The sequence below is a fragment of the Alnus glutinosa genome, chromosome 7, assembly GCF_958979055.1.
Source record: "Alnus glutinosa chromosome 7, dhAlnGlut1.1, whole genome shotgun sequence".
NCBI classification, from domain to species: Eukaryota; Viridiplantae; Streptophyta; class Magnoliopsida; order Fagales; family Betulaceae; genus Alnus; species Alnus glutinosa.
In genome coordinates, this window is record NC_084892.1 from 21,760,132 (window position 1) to 21,777,408 (window position 17,277).

Below are 17,277 nucleotides of genomic sequence, written 5' to 3' on the forward strand. Positions count from 1 at the left end.
AATTATTAAAATTAAATAATTTTTAAATATAAGAGTATAATAGACATTTCACCTATATTTTGTCCAATTTAACCCCAAAACTTAACAGTATGGGTGACATTGAAATTTTTAAAAGTTTGATACACTAAATTGAAAAATTTTCAACTTTAAGGGAGTGCTTGCAAAAGCAATGAAAAATCAACGGGGTTAAATGAAATTTTTACTTTATTTTATGATCAATAATTTTTATTTTTATTTTTCTTTTGGTAGGGTTCAAGAGGAAGCAATTCTACTGCAGCCCCTGGCTCCTCGAGCCAACCTGAAAACAACGAAGTTTTAGTGCAGACGATAACAAGATTTCTCCATGAACTAAAAACTAACCCTACTGATCCTGATTGCTCAACAATTACCCGAGATTGAAGGCAGTTCTTAAGGAATAATTGTTATTTTACAACCTAAGAATCCGATACTGTAGAGACATGATCTGCTCCCACCACCTAACTAACTAGTGTAGCCATTTGCCTTAAAAAGGCAGGGACAATTATGTGAATGAAGGACCAGGGTTCACCATGATTAACATCATAATCGTTGTCTTCTGAAACCGCATGAGTAACTTCAAAGCAATGAGAGAGAGAGAGAGAGAGAGAGAGAGAGAGAGAGAGAGAAGAGGAGGATTTATGCATGCAATAATTTCAAAAAGCCAAATGCTACACACTCTCACTTCCACACTCACATGGCTTTTAAAATCCCAAATTTAATGGTGATCATTAGCACTTCTCTGTAGAGGAGTTTCAGCTTAACGGGCGACATTTGTTTGGAACAAGAGAGATTACAGCAAGAAGACAATTATATAAAATTTAATCTTTTGCAACCAAATAAATCTCCGCCTAAATTTCAAGAAACCCTATTGACAAGAGATTTCCTCTCCTAAAAGACTAAAGAGAAAGTTACATTGGTAAGACAGGTATTCTTAGACCAACCAGACCTCCCCCTCAGCAATTAAGAAGTTGAAAAGATGAGAAGAACAGAGTCGCCATTCTTTAAGCACCTCCTAGTGGAAAAACTCACTGTCCTAAGCATTCTACACGATGGCTCAAAAGGAACCATGTATCTCATAAAATATATAGATATATTTCCCACGGTTGATTAACTGAGAAGAAAGCTGCAAAGTCACTTGGAAAATTTTCCTCAGGAAACACTGCTTCCCTCAGAGACATGCTAATGAGACATGAAGGCAAAGCTTGATATGAAGAGTTGTCTTCCCAATATCAAATTATTGGTGATCAAGAAATCTTATGCAAGTTGCACTTTAACTTTACATCCTCAAGCTCCTGTCTCAAGGTTTCCACCCTTTCGAGCAAGGCCGTATTTTCCTGATAAAGTTCAAACTTGTGAGAAAAAGAAAATATACTCGAGTGGAATCATTTTTTAAGTTATTCTTCCTATAGTGGAACTCCATTGTCTTCCATGATTAATGAAGTAAAAACATGTAAAAAAGAATGTTTGATGTAAATTTTTTCTACTGGCCTTTTGGAAGAAATATCTTCAATTGCTTTTGACACAGTTTTTAGGGGTATATAATAAAAGTTCAATTTATCTCAAGCACTGTATTTGATACTAATTTGTAAGCAATTTTTAGCTTAGTTGTTATTAACTGTTGAATTTGGTGTTTCCCGTGATGCAGAAAGGGAAGGCATCCTAAAACATGTCAAATAAAACATTGAGGGAAAGAGGAAAAGAGAAAAGGATAAGGAAAATGCATGAGAAATCATGATGATATGGAAGTAAAGAGTCACCTTTTGTAGCATTGCCCATTTCTCGTTAATGTTAACAGCATCTTCCGCCTTGTTTTCGAAAGACTCCTTAATCTGTCAATGGGTTACATACTTATTCAACTCAAAGAAAGAGAGGCTCAAATTAGACCTCTAATTACTTCTTAAAAGGGAGGGACATGTACAGAATAGGAAAAGAGAGAAGTTTAATAATTCTAAACATGTATGGGGGTTCCTTAAAACAAAAACTGCCAAGTACATGGCTAAAGCAAATATCTGTCAACTATTTCAACTGCTATATATTGATTCATCTAAATGATATATATATATATATATATATATATATATTTTTGGATGAATAACCTTCATTTACTAAACAACAAACACAATACAAGACTCAAGCAAACCGGATCACATCTGCTGCAGAATTCACAGCAAACAAGACCATATTTGCAGAGTTACAACTCTAAACCACAAACTGCAACTAATGCTCTTTCTACTACATCTGACTACTGAAAGACATTAATATACAGCATCTGCAGAATCAGAATCAACTATATACTAACATCTATTACAAACAAGACAAGAACACCTGGAGTCTCTATATCCAGTTCTCCACTGAAACAAAGTCCTACTTCAAGTAAAATTTTGCAGGACGTTAGTATGCAGCATCTACAATCTACCATATACCACCATCTATACAAGCCAACCAAACACAAACTCTGTCTCTGCTCTTATCTATAAAGAACCTTATCTTGAATCCCTCGCTGCAAAGCTCCATATGTTCCAATGTTGTCTTAAATCTCCCAATACCCATCATCCTGATTCTGATTTCCCAATGTTCCTCTGTTCTTGCTGCATTCCTGTGTTTTAAATCATTTCGTTGCCACCATACATGATAAACAACCGCACCCAAAGCCTGTTTACACAAGGAAGATTTCAGACTTTTTTCCCTTAAGCTTCTTAACTCTCCATTCAATCACATCTTCCTATTCAATTTTTGGATTCTCTATTAAGCATTTCTGAAGGGCTACCCTCCAAATTCTACGACTGAAGCCACACTGAAAGTACAAATGCTCCCTGCTCTCTATACATCCTCGACAGAAAGGACAAAGAACATCTCCTTGAAATCCCCAACTCAATAAATGATCTCCCATTGTTAAACTGTTTCTGAGAGCTAGCCACGAAATAAATCCATGCCAAGGAATTAATATGAAGTTCCAAACAATTTTCCACCACGACACTTCATTAGATTTCGTTATAATAGCTTCCCACATTTCATCACACAAATACATACCATTCTTAGAAACAACCCATCTCAGTATATCAACATCTCCAAAGGGAACCAAAGCCAATTTGCTTTGAATTCCCACCACTTTTCAGACCAAGCCGGGGACCAACTCCAATCTTTATTTTTTAACATACTCTCCAACTTGGCATTACTCTTACACACTGCTTCATACACCTTTCTAAATCCATATCTTTCATATAACACTCCATTCGGGGTGCCACCTATCCCACCATAAGTAAATATCTTTCCCATTCCCCAGTTTAAATTGTATGAAGTTTTTAGCTGATTCTCTCATCTTCATGATCTTCCTCCAACTCCAAGAGCAACCTTGCGGCACTTTAATTTGCCACAAACTCTTTCCTTTTAGAAGATTCATCTAAATGATAGTTCAAAAGCATTCAGTCCACCACCTCTATGTGCATTATACACATACAAATTCTCTTGTTTCTTAACAAGCCATTTCTGGGGAACCATGTTGGAAATGATCCGAGGGGATGAATGGAGATGATATCCATACAAAGAGACCAGAGCCCAACTTTGTGGTATTACAACCAACACAATTCACCAGAAAAAAGTAACTAGATCATCTGGTGCAGGGGCATTGCCTACGAGTCTCTAGTAGATCCCTTCCAAAGTTTGGCCCAGTCCCACTTCACAATTCATGAAGCCAAAGATCAAAGGAGAAAGATTTTTGGTTTGACAAAAAAATATGGTGTAGTTTCCCAAAAAATGGTTTTCTGAATGAAGAATTACAGGTCAATTTCATACTCCACATTTGCTCAGTCATCCAGAGGACTCTAACCATGCAATGTCACCAACTCACTGTTACAGTTTATAAGCTGAAATTTGCAACAGCAAAACTATCATCAGCCCCACAGTACAGCTTTTTCTCTAGACTTGGTTTAGGAACCTTTAGTATAAGAACACTACAAGGCTAAGCAAGGGAAAATGAGTTTCCACAAAAAATGAAGGCAGAACGTATCAATTATTACTGCAATTCATAAATATGAAAATAAATAAACTAAAAACTTTGCAAGGTTATCTGTCATGGAAATGATTCATAGTAGATGATACAAGTACATGACAGCAGCATTATCATTATCGATTTTACATGTACTTCAAAAAATCCCATGGCTTGATATGGCTAAATCACATAGATATAAATAGATATCTATAAGTCTGCATCCAACAAGCCCAAAGCACAACAACTGAACGAAAAGCCCCATGGATTTAGCTAAAAACAAAAAACCCACATAAGAATGAATTTCAATATTATTCAGTTAACAAAGAAGAAAAAGAAGAAGAAGCTAAAGAGTACACCTCTTGAAGCTCCTTCACACACTTGTTAGCGCTCTCTGCTTGTTCGTCATATTTAAGCCTCCATTCAGCAGATTCATCCATTGCTTCCTTGCTAGCAAGATCGAACTGTCTCCTACAAGATTTGAATACCAGACAGACAGAAACCTCGTTTAAATGACAATTTGAAATATCATAAAAGAAAAAGAGATTACGAACTGAAATTGAAGGAAGAGAGAGAAGGGAGCCAAACCTTAAGAGTTCATTGTCATCGGAAGAAATAGAATAATCGATGCTCCAAAGCCTAAAGTAAACTGCAATTCCCAAAAACATTGCCAAAGCCAACCCCACCAACGTTCTCCTCCTCCCTCCTCCACCCATACCCTCTCTCTCTCTCTCGTAAGGCTCTGTGCCTGGACGGGCAAACCAACAACTCGGACAGCTACTTGGGCTCGAGGCTGTCGGACACGCAAAAGGCCACTCTTTTCGTCGGTTTGAGTTTGGATATGATGCAGTTACCAAAAGGCCTCTCATTTCTTCTTTTTTTCTTTTTCTTTTTTTTTTTTTTTCCCTTTTTTTTTCAGCTTTTTTTTTTTATTCAAATGTGGCAAAATGACTAATGGCTATATGGGATCGAAGAACCATAAAGGAGTGAACACCATAACAGCAAAGCCCAAACAGAAAAGACAATACAGAAAAAAGCGCAAACAGTTAGGAGTGAGCATATCCCCACAGAACCCGCACCGCCCCGCAAAGCCTAAAACCCGCACCCATGGTTCGGGCCACGGGGCCTTATTTGAGCCCCCCACACGGTGCGGGGCAGGTTCCGAGGGGGGACCTTGAAATTTCTTGGGTCCCCGCCCCGCAGATAAAAAAAAAAAAAAAAGAGAGGCAGAAAAATGTAAAAAACGTTAAGCAGGCTAAAGCAGCCACTAGTCCACTGCAGCCCTTTCAACTTTTCTTACTTTCCTTCTAAGTTCTAATCTAACCCTAACTTTTAACTTCTCTAACTCCCTAAGCGCCGCAGCCCGCATCAAAGAGACATGGTGCTCCTGATGTCTTTGCTTCAATTGTCTCTTTCACAAGATTCGACAATGGTGTTGTCGGCCTCAATAGTGTCTTAGGGGGTGCCTTCTTTGTTTCTAGTATTGTTGTCGGAGTTATAAGTATCTTAGTTAGCCCACACCAGATTTCAGTCGGTAAGCCTAGCTTTATTAGAGATGTCTTGTTCTTCCTTTTCTCTCTTTTTTTCTCTTGTCCTTATAATAGCGAATGGAAAAATCAACTTGTGGGGTGCCATTTGTTTTACTTCTATCTACTTGATTTATGTTTGTGTTGTTTGGGCCACTCATTTCTTCTGTGGAAATGAAGAGACTATGCATAGCCACAAAAATATCAGCGAGATTTCCATACCATTACTAACCTATGTTGATGATGAAAAACCAGTCTTGGTGGAGAAAACCGACCTTGAAGATCAACAAGCAAAAATTCCAAGCTTTTTGAATCATTTGGGCAGAATCTTACATGTATTGGAGCTGCCTCTTTACTTGCCAAGAAGATTGATAAGTGGCAACTAGCGAGAGTTTTCAAACAGGCATAACCCGCGGGGATCCTCGCCCCATCCCCACCCGCACCGTGCGGGTGCATGGGGTTTTTCGCGGGGTGCGGGTTCCCTCAAAGGGAACCCGCACCTCTGCAGGGCTGGGTCAAAAAATCCTCATCCCTGCCCCCCCCTCCCGCGCCCCATGCTCAGCCCTACAAACAGTAGGCAATGGTTTTATCTATGATTTCAAAAGAACCATAAATAACTCGAGCCTTTCTAAAGGCCACAAAAGGCAAAAGGACTCAGAATAGAGCCTCAACAGGTAAAGGCAACAACTAGAGTGAAATAGTTGTTGCAAGAGATATACTACTAAAAACCAAAATGGATCTTTTGAGGAATAACGTACACTGGCTACAAAAGTCTCCAACATTGGATCAAACCACATAAAACTAATGAGACAGTAACTCAAAAAAAAAAAAAAAAAAAAAAAAAAGAACTTCACGTATAACCCCTGAATCCCTGATCTTTCATCACTTTCAAAAAAATGTACCCTATCTTTAAAAAGTATCAATTTACGGTATTCATCTTTTAATTTTTTTCAATTTCAACTCTCCATTAGAATTTTCCGTTAAATCCTATCAAAATTCTCAAAATACCCCTCCTTTTTTATGGAAAAAAAAAAATAAAAAAATAGAGAGGTCAAAATTGCTATGATTTTAGGTGCTGGTTAGAATTTAACAGAATTTGCAAAAATATCCATACTTGAATCTTTGAAAAAATTTATAATTTTTTTTAAATAAATAAATACATAGGTATTTTGGAAATTTTGATAGGATTTAACAAAAAAATCTAACTGATGGTTTAAATTAAAAAAAAATTGAAAGATGGATACCCTAAATTGAAACTTTTAAAAGGTTGAGTTCATTTTTTTTCAAAAATAATAAAAAATCAGAGGCCATAAGTGAAGTTTTCCCTAAAAAAATTATAAGATACAGAGAAACAAACAATAAAACAACCAAAAAATCCCAAAACACAACATCGTCTGCGGTGGGTGAGACTGAGGATCTATAGGCTGGTGGAGGTCCGGCGTGTGTGATCCACGTATGGGTGGGTGTCGGGTATATCAGTGTCGGAAATGGTGTTTCTGACTCTCGACTGAAATTGTCGGTAAAGTCGGGTAATTACCCAACTTTATTCCGATAAGAAACATTTTCAAAATTTTTGGTTAATTATGAATAATCGGATAAATCAGTAATTATCGGTCGGATAAATCGAAAATTCAACCATTAATTCAACAAGATTATAACAAGATTATAGCTTAAAATTCCAAGTTTCCAACAAACCTAATAACCCAAAACTCTCATACTCATACTCAAACAATAATCAAACCCACAACTGAGATACCCAGTCCCCACCAAAAATTCAAAACCCTTGACCACAAATCAAGAACCCCATTTACCCCTATTTTGCTGAACAAGCAATGGTGCAAAACCCCATTTAGAGAGAATGAAAATGATCGACTATAAATCATTAGCAGATATGAGCCATAAATCACAATAAATATAAATCAAAGAAAAAAAAATAAACCCAGGTACCAATTCAACAAGATTGGCTCATGGTCCTCGTGAATCACGATCTTCTTAGTTCTGACTTCTTGCTGCACAGACCAGACGTGACATCGTGGACGGTGGACCTTGTGGTACATGTGGACAGTGCAATGGAGGCTTGCAGAAGCAAAGGGCAGCAGATGTTTTGTGAGGTGTGAGTGGGGGGGGGGGACTGGGGATGGAGTGTTTAGGGTTAGCAAATGATGCATTTTGGAGGGAAAAATGACTATGTAGAGTACCAAAACAACGCCCTTTTGAAATACTGGTTGAGTTGAGTCGGGTCAATAACCGACGAAAATAAATTTCCACCGATTACCGACTGACTATAATTTCGAAAATTAAATTTATTCCGATTTTCGAATTTTTAAATATTCGATAAGTGGTAAGCAGTTTGGTGGCGGTCGATAGGTTTTTGATAGTTGGTAATCGGATAATTTTCGCACCCCCTAGATCCACGCAGGGGGGCATGGACACCAGATGGTTGAGCGAAGGGCATTGGCGGGAAGCTGAAGTGCTGGAGAAGACGATGAGAGGGCACATAGGAGGCTAGGAGTGAATGAGGAAAGTATATCTAGCTTTGAAACTAGATATGAGAACCAAACCCATCTCGATTGGCGAACGGTGAGGGGGAGAAGGCGACTGGCGGTGACGAAAAACCAGCTGGGCCTATAGTAGAAGGGGAAAAGACCCGAAATAATCAGGAAAACAAGAGGGGAAACGAGAGGGAAAGAGGGAGGGAAGAGATCCCTCCTCCCCCAGCAATATCGCACATGCAAGGTAGAGGCTAGACCTTACAATAGAGGTAGAAAATCAACACTGAGGTTGAGAGCTTCTCTCTCTAAAAGAAAGAGAGAGAAGCGGTTATTACTAAAATGCCACTCTTATATCTAGTTCGGCTGGTACAAAAACTCACCTTATCTTTTAAGAATTTCAGTTTTTTTTTTTTTTTTTTTTTTTTTGCAATAAATTTAGAGTAGACCTACAATTGGTATATGACTATTTTTACCTTTTTTTAAGTAAAACTTTTTTAGTGATGCTAGAAATCACTTTTTTATTTTATAATACTGACTTGTTAATCTCAACCAATCTTTGGATAAGTATTTGTTAAAAAATAATAATCCAATAGTTAGTTGGGATTGCCACATCAGCATTGTGGAATAATTGTAGAATAAAAATGTAATTTATAGCATTACTCAAAAAAATTACAACTATGTTCCAACTAAAGATTCAACATTTATTCCTTATCTCCCCATTTTTTCCAACAAACCCACCTATTTATTAAAAAAAGTCTAGCTGGCAAATTAGCCATATATGTCGGAAGGCAAATTCCACTACACATGGTTTAGCGAAGATTGTCATTAAACATATTTGTGATATTGTTTTGTTAAAACGATATGCTTTATTGATTAATAAATGAAATTCAAATATTTATTAAAAAAAAGTCTAGATCGACATAGCCAACTAGCTACCCAACTCTCATACCTTGCTCTCCAACTCCGTTTTATACTTGCTTTCTTTGAATATTCAAGTTTTTTCAAGAAAGCTTTGAGCTTTGTTAATGGAAGAGCCCTTCTCGTCCACCCATCAATCAAAATATCACCATTATCTTCACACACTCACGCATCATTAACTCAAAAAATTGTTGGGGATTATACCCCTAAATCCCAAATGTTCGATTGACATCCAAGTTTGTAATGACTAAAAGATGTTATTCAGTGATCTATTTATTTGAGCATAGGGCATATGATCTTTTACATGCTTATTATAATTATGTATATTATGCATGTGAAATACCCTTGGGTTACATTGAATATGGTATATGGTGTGAGGAACAAGGTTATCACACAAAGTCTTAATCCATAAACCTTGTAATGTTAAACCTTAAGTAATTCGTAGTCGATAATGGAATTGGGAATGCCATTTGTGAAGAGTTTTACACATCAAATATTGATGATTTACCTTGATCAAGCAAAGTTGGAGGCTTGGGGTTGATGTGTAGGTGTTATGCACTGAACGGACTATGAGATTTGTTTTCCCACAAAAATAATGTAAATGGGACAACTGTAACTCTCAAAACTTCTTATTATATTGATTCTAAATTCTGAGATGATTGTGTACTCATATGTGAAGTGTAGATCATTTTGATGCATTTTATGAGTGCGTGTTTTGTTATGGTCAACATTCTCGGTGCATTAGATGATTACATGTAGCATTGTAAGAAAGTTTTTCTGAAAAATGAATCCAAGTCCTTTATTCAAAGTATAAGAAATTTACCCTTGACATAGATTGTATAGATTGGATTATTTTCAGTCTCTAGCCAGAGCATTTTGGTATGGATTACCGAAATACTATGTACATGTGATAAGTCTTTCACAAGTATGAGAATAATAAATAAAATCAATGATTCGAGAATAAAGAGGTAGAGAATTAAGTGTCAATCTCTTTGGCCTTAATTCTACTACGAAAAATTTTATGGAGGAAGCAAAAGTCAATATTAAGTCTAAGGGATTAATTGATTTAATAAAAACAATAAATACTATAGTGCAATTACATTTCTTTAGTTGAATTAAATGTAATTAAATAGAAGCCTGGTGACAGTTATAGAGATAATTGGGTCGTTGTAGTATAGTGGTAAGTATTCCCGCCTGTCACGCGGGTGACCCGGGTTCGATCCCCGGCAACGGCGCCAAAAACTTGTTGTGCAAATATCTACCTAAATAAATAGGCAAATACTTGTACGTTTTACTCGCAAGTGCACAAGATCAAAACAATAGTATAGCAGGCAAATACGAGATCATTCCCACGAGGATTGGTATAAATTGTCTTTAAAGAGAAATTCCTAAAAGCGATATGTTGAATAAGACAGGATAAAAGATTGAATTAAAAATACTATGAAGAAAAGGTAGGGCTTCGATATCCACCGCTAATCATACTCAAATAAGATTCGCAATATGCACAATACTACAATCATAACATGATGCTTAATGCTTACCAGCCACAAGGGAATGGTATCTTCTCCTAAAGCTATTGATTTCCCTAAACAACGAGTTAGGCATGGTATCTACTCTAACTCTTTTCTTCCTTGAAGGATTTAGCATGGTATCTACTAAATTGTTCTTCAAGGAAGCATAAATCTATGGAAATCGGTAAACACACTCAGATTGGAATATGGTATCTATTCCAGTTGTCTTTATGTTGATTAATCCAAGAACCTGTGTCGGGGTTCTTTTGTTACTCTATTATGCCCAGGACTCGGTCATCCAAATTGACATAAATAACAAATCCATACCACATGCATATGATGGCCAAACATAAACATATGAGGAATTCAAGAAACTAGGAAATAATCAAGTTAAGCATCAATATATGAATTGTAGCAAAGGCGCCAATTGAAAACCTTAACGAGACATAATTAGGGCTTCAATCGAGCCCTAACTAAAGTATTAGTTACAACTAATATAAACTAAAATTATATACATATAGAAAATAAATAAATAAAGAAAATAAAAACTAGGAAGAACCTCCTTCTTGATGGAACCTTTGATTCTTCCTCAAAGCTTGTATGTCTTTCTTCAAAGGCTAGAGGCCTATTTATAGGGATTAGAGAAGCTTTAGAAGCTCTAGAATTCCTATTACAATTCTAAGTAGGTTTTCTAGTCCAAAAAGAATAATTACAAGTCTTCTCCTTTTTCTGAAATTTCTATCCAAGTAGGAAAAGGATTCCAAAATTCGTACAGATTTGCGGTCTTTTATTGCGGGGCGATTTTGGCATGGAAAACGTCTGAATTAGGAAAAACCTATTTCTGACATATTTGTTTCATTTATTATTATCTTTCCAACGCCATCAATTTTGTTGCAATCTGATACTTGATCCGAAAGTTATGATTAAATTACTGTGACGTGCTCATTCTGAATTCTTTCCAAAGATAACGAATTTTTGCCAACTTCTCTTTCCTTAAATTCAAAATTGATTTGGAGTTTGAATCTATCCAAAAGTGAGTTTGCTGACTTCATTATAATCTTGGAATTTGATTGGTTTTTTCTTCTAAAACCTGTAAAATATAAGAAAACACAAAAACAACACAAAACATCAAATTATAACAAAACTAAGAGCATAACATATGTAAATTAAGGGGCTTGAATGTGTAACATTCAGCACTTATCACATGCCTATTAAGCTAGTTTTATTTTTTCCTTTTAGGTTCCTCATCAAGCTGATGTAATTTAACCAAGTCAGACTTTCTTATTTATTAGGCTATTTGTTTTATTTATTAAAACATGGATTAAAGAAAAACTGTGCAGAAGAAACAAGAGATGGAGATTGGGTTAGATAAAAACCCAAGCCCAAAAGCCATGTAGTGGACGCATGGGCCAGGAAGCAATTCCCTGGCCCTATGCATCACTTATGGAGGAGGTGGAGGCTAGTGTTTTCCTACCCTAGCCGCCCACTCCTAAGCCTATACATAAAGAAGTATGTAGCTCTTGCAAAATAACTAATCACAACAGTTCTTTAGTTTTTACGAAGAACTAATATTCTTGAGTGAACTCTCGAGAATAACTTGAAAATTTTTAAGAGCAAGTTGAGAGAGCCCACACTCTCGGTTATTATTAGTCATTGGTGAGAAAATCCAAAGGTCTCGTAATTCTTGAGACTACACATGTTCTTTGGAGGAGTAAGAAAGAAATTTTTTGCCCAAAGGCCAAGTAGTAGCCGTGATCTTCAAGTTAGTATTCTTGTTTTGTAGTTTAATTTTAAATAGCATAGTTTTTTACCCGTTCTTCTTAAAGTGTGATTTTGGCATGAAAATTTTTATTTTTCGCTGCACACATATTTTTGCAATCATATTCCCTACAAAAATAACAAACCATGCACAATAAATCACATAAACTTCATGAAAGCTAAGAGAAAAAAACCTTAGGTTCTGACCCTTGACGCTTAATCCACACATCTATACTCAAAGAATACTCGAAGATCTCATATTTCTCCCCCTCTCTCTCTTTCTCTCTTCATGCGGTCCGGAGGAATAGGGTGGTTCAAAATGAACTAAACTCTAAAACTCCCTTTTTTATAGCTCATATCGTGACCTATATCTAGCACTACCAAACCATCTCATTCGAAGAGACCTCACTTAATACGTTACACGTCCTGCACATGCTTTAACTCTCGTCCCGTTTGAACGGGACTGAGTTTCATTTGAACACGGTTCCCAAGTATGCATATTAGGGACAACATCGTGCATTAAAATGGGCATACATTTTACTACAAGTTTTAGAATTGTGCATATTATCACAACGGGAGAGAAATGATTGAGGGGGGACTTTTAACCGTCGCCCTCATTCCCTTTTTAATAAAAGTTTTAATTTTATTTCAAAAAGTGTATTTTTTTTTCTTGTTTTGTTTTTTTTTTTTGAAATTTTTATTAATACAATTGAATTTTTTATTAAAAAGGGGGTGAGGGGGTACGGTTAAAAGTCCCCCTTCAATCATCTCTCCAACCTGAAAAGTTCTTTTTGAAGCGCTTGTCATGGCCTTGGAGAAAAGTTCGTTGAGTGTTGTTTTCGGGCTCAAAATTCAAAATTTACTGTTCTTCCATCCAATTTCAGTTTTTTTTTTTTTTTTTTTTAGGAATCATATTTTTAACTTTAATGCCTTAATTGTTCCAATAATCATTTGTCTAAGTATTCCCTTTTTAGGTACTAATTTGTACCACGTATTTTTACTGGATTTTTATCATCATTATATTTAGTTTTACATTTTAATTGATGTGTTTATAAATGGAGTTTTACACTAAACCTCCGAGACCACCCCTCACACAGGTCATGGAGAGGGCCGAGGGTCCTAGGGCCTCTACGACCTCGGGTGGTTTTCCATGGCCGACAGTAGAGACCTATGGCTAACCATGGGGAGGAGACCCTGCCATGGCGAGAGACCCTACTGAAGGGTAATGTTAGGGAAATATTTGTCCCACTTTGGAGTGGGCCGGGTTGGCCCACTCATGGGATTTTGGATCCCGGAAAAGGTTAGTCCCCGGACGAGAACCTTGGTTGCAGGAAGCTTTCAATATTTATGAGACCAGTCAAATCAAGTCAGAGAAGATATCAGACGTCTCCATTGGGCCTTGTGCTTGACAGGGGTAAAAAGGACATATAGCACATCGGGGTATAAAAAGGGAATAAAAAAAATAATGAAAGGGTAATTCATTATTCTCTGAGCTCTCTCTTTCTCTCCTCTTCACTTAAATACTGGACTGACTTGAACGTCAGAGGAGGCTCCGTCGGCCAACCCCCGGCGGGTCTTTCTTGTTTTGCAGGACAAGGCGCGGATGAAGGGGACGTCTCTGATCATGCCACGTCACCGGCCTAAAAAAATCATCAACAATTGGCACCATCTGTGGGAACGACGTGGTCGCTCCTACCAAAACAAAAATTCAGAACGATGACTGGTGACCTGAAACACCCTTCGTCAAGAAAGGGAGAGCAGATGGAGTAGATGTGGGGTTTATGTCTGACAGATCTGGACGCAAGTGTTATGGACCCAAACTCAATGTTTCCGTGGGAACTCGTCCTAGTATGACTTGCTGTTGGCAATCGTCTCTGTGTGTGTGTAGACAAGATAAGTTCTCTACTCTTCTTCCATGGTTTGCATCAGTTGCGACTCTGTATCTTCGTTTTAAAAAAATTTTAGATTCAAAGTGATATTTTGATAATCTTGACGGAAGAAGGTAATTTCTTGGTGGTCAACCTTGGAAGACAGAGGGTGAGTGAGGATTCCCATAGTTGATTAGAAAGCTTATGGAAGGTGATTGGTGATTTCACACGTGTGAAAGGAATGGCTTTTAATATTAAATGTATTTGTGAAAAGCACAAGGTTAAGAAGTGGACACGTTTCAGATTAAAAGAAGGTTGTAAGAAGTATAAGCCTTTGCTTTATTGGTTGTCGTGTAAAATCATGATTACCTGACAATATTATTGATTTTGCTTGGAAACTAATGAGGGTAAAATTTTCATAGTGTCCTTATCTTTGAAGGGTGAATAAACTTTCTCTTTGGTATTGCTGGGACAGAAGTCCGACATTGAAGTGGGGTCCATTTGGCCTCATTAAATGGAGCGAAGATCTAATATTCAGCTCATCGGTTATGTATATTATGAAGGAGAGGTAACAACGTTTTAAGCGGGAAGAAGGTCATGAAATGTGGGTCCCATTTTGGTGACCCTTGCAGAGATTGGTATCTTTCTCACGATATTTTTACCAGTTATGGCGAAAGAAGAAGCCTGTGGGAATAGATAAAAATTTTCTTGACTTCCCCGAATAGTTCACCAAGTGCAAGCTGATGTTCAGTTTTGCATGTTCATCATCCCCTCTTCTTGATTGGAAGGCCCCTCGTGGGGCATGTGCTTGTTAGCAAGAATTGAGGGCTTGAATGGTTCTGAAAAGAGTTTTGGGTTAGTCCGAGGATGTCCAACGTTATAGTGCGCTATGGATGGCCATCTCCGTGCGTAGGCAAGGAGTCTTGCTTGAAAAAGACTCATCTTACCGGAGGATCAGGGTCCCATCAGCAGATGGTCACTTCCCTCCTTTGCTCCTCAGCTATAGGAATTATGGTGGAAGTTACTGGAAGGGTAGCCCATGAGAGATCAACTGTTTCTTGCATGACTGGAGGGCGGTCTTCTCCTGAGGAAGCAGCAAGAGATCTAACCTGGACCCTGGACTTCAAGTTAAACCCCGGACCCTAGAGATAGCAACGTGTAAATGAAGTCTTCACCATATTTTTGGGAATAAGTTGTGAAAACTTTTACCCACACTGACCTCGGCGACAGGTTAGACTTGTTTGGACGTCGTCGATATGGTGTGCGTTTTGCCAACCAAATCTAGATTGTTCAAGATCCTGACCGGACCACGAGTGGCTGAGACAACCTCATGCTTTTCTTTCCATAGCACCTTACACGCATGCTTCCCCAGGTCTAGTTGCTGAAGCATATTTAAGTATATTTTAACATGTACAAGCCGTACTGTACAGAGGGTGTGGGTGTTGCTTGGTTTGAATGAGAAATGGTGCTTTCCGATGACATCAGCGGCAAGATATGAGACTCAAGATCCTGGGTACCACAGCGGAAGAAAATCCAAGTTGGCTAAAATTCTTTTTTAGAAAAGAAAAGAGAGATAGGAAGAAAGAGGATGGTCAGGAAGGTGGGACCTCGACGACTTTGACAAAAATAAAGAACAAGAATTTAGTGAGCTAAGGCCCACTCCTCGGACACGAAGAGGCCAAGGATGCTAAAGAGAGAAAGAGCACTGAACAGTTGTCAAAAGAAGACAGCTGAGACCCAGTGCATATCGTTCTGGTCACCCCCGCCCTCTGTGTGCTTCCGATGTATTCCGACGGGTACTCCATTAGAATGCATGTCCCCCTGGACACATTTAGTAGCAGGATGACAATCCATCAAAGTTTAGGCTTAAAGATCCGAATGGATGGGGGGCTAAGTACGCTCTCCAGAGATCGGAAGAGCTGAGATAAGTCCATTTCTCTCTTTTTATTCCATTTTATTAAATTCTGGATATTAAATATTGATGGCAGGGATACATGAATATATATACATATATATATATATATATATATATATATATATATATATATATATATATATATATATATATATATATATATATATATATATATATATATATATATATATATATATATATATATATATAAATTTCGGAGTGTCAGACCTGGGAAGGTCTCTCCAGCGAAAGACAGAGACTAATAATTAATTAACTATTGTGCCCTTAAGAGGCATAATTTATGAGACCTTTGATAATCTCATGATTTCAAGAGTAAATGCTAGATATACATGTTTGTATTTGCTGACTCCTAACAAATATTGGAGCTCATAATACAGAGGCGGGAATTGATCCCATCTTGATGGTCTCCCATTGGATTTATTGATCTTTTTCCGTAGCATTTTTGCATGAGCTTTGTTTTTATTGCACAAACAAATAAAGCGAAAAGGGAAGCTCTCGAAGTTACATTCCGAGAGCACTGTCTGGGAGCGAGAACTGGATTAATCTCCGATGATATTTCTGAATTGGTTAACAGGCGAGGACGTGACCTCGTTAGAAAACAAGGGATCCGAGGACGTGACCTCGTTAAAAAACAAGGGATTCGAGGACGTGACCTCGTTAAAAAACAAGGGATTCGAGGACGCGACCTCTTTAAAAAACAAAGGATGAGAGGAGTAAGAACCTCGTTAAAAAATCAGGAGCCCGCCCTTAATAGGGGACTAACGGGAGAACGTCCAACCTCGGACTTGGCCCCCTCCTGGTTATGGACAGGGGGGTGGAAAGGAGCCCGCCCTTAATAGGGGACTAACGGGAGAACGTCCAACCTCGGACTTGGCCCCCTCCTGGTTATGGACAGGAGGGTGGAAAGGAGCCCGCCCTTAATAGGGGACTAACGGGAGAACGTCCGACCTCGGACTTGGCCCCCTCCTGGTTATGGATAGGGGGTGGAAAGGAGCCCGCCCTTAATAAGGGACTAACGGGAGAATATCCGACATCGGCATTTAGTTTTTTGGCATTGATTCATTTTCACAGGCTTTATGTTCCCAGGACAAATCACTCCGGCTAGCTCTCCTCAGGCCGGAGTGCTTTGGGGGGGTAAGAGCTTGGAAGATTGGTTGTCAAATATTTGATATGTAAAATCCCGTTAACATTTCTGATGACATTTTCGATAACTTCCGTATTAGATTAAAGGAAGAGGAGTAATAACCTCGTTAAAAAATCGGGAG

General features: G+C 37.9%; 1 protein-coding gene and 1 non-coding gene across 2 annotated transcripts; one reads left to right on the forward strand and one right to left on the reverse strand.

Annotated features, from left to right (window-relative positions):
- Positions 1-717: 717 nt before the first annotated feature.
- On the reverse strand, positions 718-4,838 carry LOC133872398 (uncharacterized). Its single transcript, XM_062309902.1, has 4 exons — positions 4,592-4,838; positions 4,363-4,474; positions 1,776-1,847; positions 718-1,352 (listed from the first exon to the last, which is right to left on the reverse strand). Exons 1-4 carry the CDS (start codon positions 4,717-4,719, stop codon positions 1,263-1,265), a joined length of 402 nt encoding a protein of 133 aa, XP_062165886.1. The 5' UTR covers positions 4,720-4,838; the 3' UTR covers positions 718-1,262.
- A 5,264-nt stretch (positions 4,839-10,102) lies between these two features.
- On the forward strand, positions 10,103-10,174 carry TRNAD-GUC (transfer RNA aspartic acid (anticodon GUC)). The gene has a single exon. It is a non-coding gene; the product is annotated as a tRNA-Asp (tRNA).
- The last annotated feature ends 7,103 nt before the right edge of the window (positions 10,175-17,277 follow it).

What these genes read in the sequence shown, in the direction of transcription:
- LOC133872398 (XM_062309902.1), bottom strand. Translation starts at nt 4,719, where the DNA reads ATGGGTGGAGGAGGGAGGAGGAGAACGTTGGTGGGGTTGGCTTTGGCA. An exon ending in GATGACAATGAACTCTTAAG is followed by an intron (nt 4,475 to 4,591) that starts GTTTGGCTCCCT and finishes CAAATCTTGTAG; the next exon opens with GAGACAGTTCGATCTTGCTA. An exon ending in AATGGGCAATGCTACAAAAG is followed by an intron (nt 1,353 to 1,775) that starts GTGACTCTTTAC and finishes GAACTTTATCAG; the next exon opens with GAAAATACGGCCTTGCTCGA.